The 6,310-nt window shown below is 36.6% G+C and overlaps 1 protein-coding gene across 3 annotated transcripts; it reads right to left on the bottom strand.

Moving 5' to 3' along the window:
- Positions 1 to 1,257: 1,257 nt before the first annotated feature.
- On the bottom strand, positions 1,258 to 6,310 carry LOC130986087 (uncharacterized protein At4g26450). 3 transcript variants are annotated; one of them, XM_057909367.1, is made up of 5 exons: positions 5,879 to 6,310; positions 3,392 to 5,565; positions 2,944 to 3,133; positions 2,605 to 2,659; positions 1,258 to 1,720 (listed from the first exon to the last, which is right to left on the bottom strand). In XM_057909367.1, exons 2-5 carry the CDS (start codon positions 5,287 to 5,289, stop codon positions 1,668 to 1,670), a joined length of 2,196 nt encoding a protein of 731 aa, XP_057765350.1. In that variant the 5' UTR covers positions 5,290 to 5,565; positions 5,879 to 6,310; the 3' UTR covers positions 1,258 to 1,667. The 3 variants fall into 3 exon arrangements, with proteins under 3 accessions (XP_057765350.1, XP_057765349.1, XP_057765348.1); XM_057909366.1 differs by having other exon boundaries at positions 3,392 to 5,367; XM_057909365.1 differs by having other exon boundaries at positions 3,392 to 5,362; positions 5,879 to 6,309.

Genomic DNA, 6,310 nt, shown 5'->3' with positions numbered 1-6,310 from the left:
GTGTATTATTTGACAAAACATTAATAAATATTTTTAGAAAACGTGTTGTTAAATTTTAATATCTTAAACGAAATATACATCATAGCATTATAAAAAAAATAAATGTGCACGTATTTTCAAAATGAGGCAACGCATTTTAATTGGTTTAAATAAGTCATCGGACTACAGATTTGGTAAAAATCAAGCATGTGAATCATATACGCATTCTTGATGGTTCGATCAAAATAAATCTGAAGTTATTCCACAAAATTAGTATTTTTTTTTTGAAATGTTCCAAAATTTAGTTTAATATATTATTGAAATTGTATTAAAGTATTTATTATTATAATAATAATTTTATCTAATATTTATTCAAATAATATGTGGAACAAGAAATAAGTGCAAAATAGAAAAGTATATGTAAATTGTGATTTTCAAAGAATATTAAATATATTTTAAAATCTGTATACAAATTGAAGGGTGGCTGATTTTGTGTGCGACTTTGTTTTATTAAAAACGTGTATATTGACGTGAGAAATGAAAGTGAAGTGCATAATTGGAAGATAAAGGAGCGAGTGTGCCGGTTAATAATTTTGGGTTGTAATTCGAGACGTGTGCGGACATAAACGTGGCGTATGACACCCTATTATCTGGCGCCGCGTGTCCGCCTTCTTCATCCTTATCATTATTAATTAGGAGTAATACTCATACTTATATCATATAAAGACGAGTAGATTTGGGCCAGCCAACCAAAATTCGCGCATCCTTTTTATTAGTCCATTGAAGCAATCACTGTTCTTCTATAAATTAGCTAATAATGCCCTAATACTGAAGGGGATCTCTTCACACATCATACTATAAAAAGTGAGTATATTTTGTGTAGCATGTGCGGAAAGACCCATAAATGAATAAACAAATACTAACTTACAACTCTCTTTAATCACTCATTCACATTCGCATCACCTAATCTTTTATTTGCCTCAAATATGGCTCCAAATTATTAACCGCATGCTAAATTTATTACGCAATCAAACACAATGTATAATGATATTAACATTCTCCTTTCACCAAACAAATTTAAAAGCTTAAACTGAATAACATAACCCAATCTTTTATAGTTGTTTACCACAATTGCGTAGTTGGTACCTGAAGGAAAAGAGCATGAAATTCCATCGAAGATAAAGTGTGAAGAATGTAGTTAACTTCATTAGGTGAGAGGAAGACCCAGAAGTAGACTCTACCAACTTTCAAATAAAGTTGATTCATTTTCCCTCTAAGTTGCAAAGCCAATTAATATTTATATCACTATCCAACTCCCAAACCTGTGTGGAAAGGAGCTTTGGAATACAAGTTACAGAATGCTTATATAGTTGTTAATGGTTATGATCATGTATCTCCTCTACATACATAAAATCACCATTCTGGTTTTAAGGAGCATCCGCGGTCACAAAATAACCATTTTCACATCTTCCTGATGTACTCTACACCATAAATCCAACTAAAATCCGGTACAATCCATGTTATTAACGGAGATGGGATAAAAATCGCGGTCAAGTACAGGTAACCATTGCAACTGCATCACTTGATCAACACTTGATGAGACATCAGGAAGAAATGGTCGAGCGCAACAACAGCTGCGCACGTCTGGACAAGTGCACCATGATTTGATATCAATGTACTTATCATGCTCAAAATGGTTTCCCATAGTCCTGCGACGGCTGCTCCCAGGCTCCCAGCATGCCTACAACAAATTAATATTAACGTGATCAGAAAGAGAGAGGGAGGCGGTGCACGCCAAAACACTTCATGTATTTCATGCTATTAGGTATCCCGATTATTGTGCCCTTAAAAATAAAATAAAAAATAAAAATTCAAGCTCAAACTATTGCTATAATAAAAAGGTCTATGTTAGTTCCTGTGGCTGGACAATACTACATGAATGAAATTATCAGAGATGTACTTGTGCATAAAATCCCAAGGCTGCAACTTTTAAACAATAACAAGTGAAGAAACCAGCTTATGCAAACTGCCGAAAGGACAAGTTTGGGTTTTTAGACGAACATAGGGACAGTTGCTATTTGTCCATAGAAATAGGATTCGTGTCACTGATAAAGACGACAAAATATATATATATAAGAAAAAAAAGCTTAATTTACAACGAGAAACTTGGTCCCCAGAGAAAATACCATGTCATAAAGGAGGTTTATCAACAACAATAGCCATACCTTTATTTTCAACAAATTGAATACCAAATTTTTCCCACTTCCCACTACTCTTTAGCTATAAATGCTCGGATTTCAGGAAGAAGTCTAAACAGATCAAGCCTACAGCCTACAGCCTACAGCCTACTCCTAGACAACTACTCATATGCTAATTCGAATTGGAATCTGCCTTCAAGTTCACTAGTTCTAGTCCAGAGAGAGAGAGAGAGGCGTTTATGGATCTTTGTCCTAGATAATGTTGCACAACTGAAACATGAAATTCTTTTTAGTACGCATGCCAGAATATAAATAAATTTCATATTGTGTTGTAAGGTTGATTACCCATCGACGAATTTATTATGAAAATAAATGCAATGGCAGTGAGCTAACAAGATGAATCGTAAAATTAAAATATAAGGCATACTTATTGGTATTTCGCCCAGGGACATATAAATTGAGTCATCATCGCCAAGAATTCCCTGCAACAAATATAGAATAAGATATATCATGTAATATAAGTAAGATGAGGTATTGTTCATTGGTCATTTATAATTTGAGAGAAAAAAAATATGAATTGACTAATAGAAGGCATCAAATATAAGGTATTTGAGATAATCAAGTCAGTCCACCAAATGAGTTGCGAAAGTACTATTTTTTTCATTTTCCAAATATTAGTAGTTCCCTGTTGATTACAAGGAAATGCATATTGAGCCCTTCAATTTCATCACAACTAAACAATGGGACCTAGAGCCAATCCCATTACCTCTGCATTTGGTAGAGCCATGTGATTGTGCAAAGAATTTAAATCTGTTGGTACAGAAGAACAGTTTGGGCTGTCACTTCCAAGAAGTTCCGATATCATAAGTCCATAACCGTCCTGAACGTCAGGCATCCCGTTAGCATTGTGTACATTATTAGGAAAGCCATCCAGGTCAGTGAATACAGTATCTCCCCTGAATGACCAAGACATATATCAACAACCATAGCAAATCATAAAGCGGGTAAAATGTGACAAAAAACATAACAATATTAAGGCACAAGAAACAAAAGCAGTAAAATAAATTATCGCTCCTGTCCACCGGTTAAGTATATAACTATCAAAGCGAAGAAATCTTTTACCTATAGCAACATCTACGTGTTCCTTACTTTCTGTGTGTCCAAAAAGAAGTACTTAACAAGTATGTGTATGCATGTTTGATCAACATACTAACCTTCTGTCTGAATTACCATAGGTTTTGTCTTCATGTGCAGATTCCTTTTCCAAATCTATAACCTCAATATCCTTCTCATTGACACTGTACTTACCAGTTTTATTCGACATATTACCATTGTTACCCATGGACAAATCAACATCAATAGGTTTTGCTGCTTTTCCCGTTTGGGTGATAGATGGAAAAACATGCATGGGATCGGCATCATGATTCTCGTTGACATCAGAAGCTCCAACAAGATTCAGGTCACAAGTCTTAAATGAACTGGGAAACAGCTGTTTTTCTTGCATGAACTTAGACGAGTCAGCATTATCTTTGGGAAATAGTGAAATATCCAAACTATTATGATCAAGAGATGGGGCCAGATGAGCACTCTGTGAAGTACTTGGTTCTTGTGATAGTGGCTTGTTTTCTATTGAGCTAGAAATTGGAGGGGAGCTAATAGATTGAGCATCCTGCAGAGGAACCCATTGTCTAAGTTTTTTAAAATCATCCTTACCATCAGGATTACAATCTATTGCCCGTTTTTCACCTCGCTCCATTAGCATAGACTTTGACCTTCCAAAACCTGACAGCCCCTCATCTTGTTGCTGTTCTTTATATAAAGATCTTTCAGCAAAAGACTCAGACCTCATGCTCGGCGCTGACCTTGTTGAGTATGTAATGTTCATCTCTTTTTCTAAAGTGGGATCATCTGACGGAAGGCTTTTAAGCTCATGATTTTGATGAGTAGCAGCATTACCAGCCAAATTCTCAACGTCAACATCTATAATATGCACCCCAGTATCCTCCAAAGGTTCTCTCTTGGAAATGCCATCTTCTTCTTTAATGGGATTCTGATCACCCTTCAGACCCTTCATTGTCAATGATGAACGAGCTTTAGTAGGAACATTTACAAATTTGCACTGCTTTACTAAATCAACATGGTCCTCACTAACCAAAGTATCCTCTATTCCAGAAGATGCAACCTCCTTTTTCTCATCATTCTTTTGCTGCAATTCATTATCACTATTTACAGCTTTAACCAACTCCGACTCATTATCAGGTTTTTTTGTGGCTTCGGCACTTGCATCAGATGTTAGACACTTCTCATTACTCAAAATACTATTATTCACATCTGCATCTTCCACTAGGTTACGTTTCTCCAATCCAGAGACCATTTGAGTTTCACTTTCAATTTCTCGAGCTGGTTCATCAGGAGATGACTTAAGCATCTCACAATTACCATCTTTACCAGCAGGCTGATCTCCGTAATGTCCAAAAGAAGCATCACTCTCTGCCTCTGGACCGTGGAAAGTTCTAATCTTATCCGTCAATGATCCACTTCTTCCCAGTTCTCTACTAACCTCCGACCCATAATTTTTGAAGGATCCAGTTCTTTTCCTTCCTCGTTCTATTCCTCGAATAGAAGTTCTAGAGCCCACTGAATTATATTCATCAGAATACTTTCTCCTACCTGAACCTACGTCTAAAGCAGCATTTCCCAAACGGGAATGAGCTGATGCACGGCCATCCACAGAACTCTGTATTTTTTCTGCTTCATTAGACTTGTAACCCTGAAAGTTGCCAACCTGGTTTTTCAAGCCATCACTTTGCCACTTTCCTGAAAGTGCATTTGGTGGCAGCATGCCTTTAGACACCAAATACTCAGCAGCCATCCTTCCAGCTTCCATGAAAATGTCGGTCTCCCTTTGAGGAGGCAGAGGTGGTTGATATTGCTTCGGGTGACCCCCACTTCCATAACCACCACGATTATAGTTCCGGTACTCAGAATTGTACATCCGATAACCTCTCATTGAACCTTCAGGAGGAATTCGTGAGGCAGCAGCGACACCCCCCATCCCCATAGTATTTGACCTGTGTCCATTCCCAGGTCCATTTCGATGCTTCGCATGCATGTCTTCCAAGTGTTCAGAGATGTGATACGATATTCGTATATACAGCTAGCACAGCAACTGAAAATTCTCCAACCTGCACTTCACAGGATTGCCATAATTATCAGACCAGTGGATGGACCTTCCAGCTAATATTCCATAACTGAAGCTGCCTTCAAATATTTGTAAATGAAAATTCCAATTCCAATCATACATAATACATTCTACAACATATAATTACAATCAGTAATGTATTAGAAGCAGTGGAATTCATTTCATCCTCGATCCTCTATTCTGTAACTGAAACACACAGAGACAGAAAGAAAGAGATGAACTAATGAACAATACAAATAAATAATCAATTATAAAGAAATTAAGATACTAATTGATACGATCGGATATTTTCTGAAAGCAGGTCTTGAATCCTTTCTGAGGTTTCCTACAAAACCCTAGTCTTCTCCTGCTTTATGAGTAGATGATTATTTTATGTTTAGGATTTTCTTGGGAGACAGGCGTTCGTTCATATAGATCACTGAGAGCAAAGATCAGTTTGCAGATCTGACTAATTCTGAATTCAAAAAATTTCAAATTCAGCTCGGCATCGAGGGTTTACCTTGCGAAATTTGAGTGAAGTTCCAGAGCTGAAATTTAAGGGGGTTTCAGTCTTTCAGATCAGATCCAATTCTCACTCTCATCGTCACATGAATTCAATTGAGGAAAAGATCTGTTCAACTCCATCAACAGGAAACAAAATTCATTATCCAGCTAACTTGTGCGTGTGTTAAGCGCATAAATTTGTGGGTAAAATCTGGCAATTTTAAGCCAATTCTCGCAGTCTAGGCACGGTCCAAGAATCAATTTCAGTTTGACGAGAGATGTTCGCAATTTTTTGATGCGCTCAATCGATGGATTGTGAAATTGGTAGGTATGCTTCTGATTCTGCCATTTTCGTTTTTTTAGGGACTAAACAAAACCAAAATAGATTTCATTCCTTTCTCATTTTTCTTTCTTTTCTTTTCTTTTTTCTTTATTGATCTTTTTTTTT

This window comes from Salvia miltiorrhiza, chromosome 5 (assembly GCF_028751815.1).
Source record: "Salvia miltiorrhiza cultivar Shanhuang (shh) chromosome 5, IMPLAD_Smil_shh, whole genome shotgun sequence".
NCBI classification, from domain to species: Eukaryota; Viridiplantae; Streptophyta; class Magnoliopsida; order Lamiales; family Lamiaceae; genus Salvia; species Salvia miltiorrhiza.
This window is presented reverse-complemented; position numbering and strand designations above follow the sequence as displayed.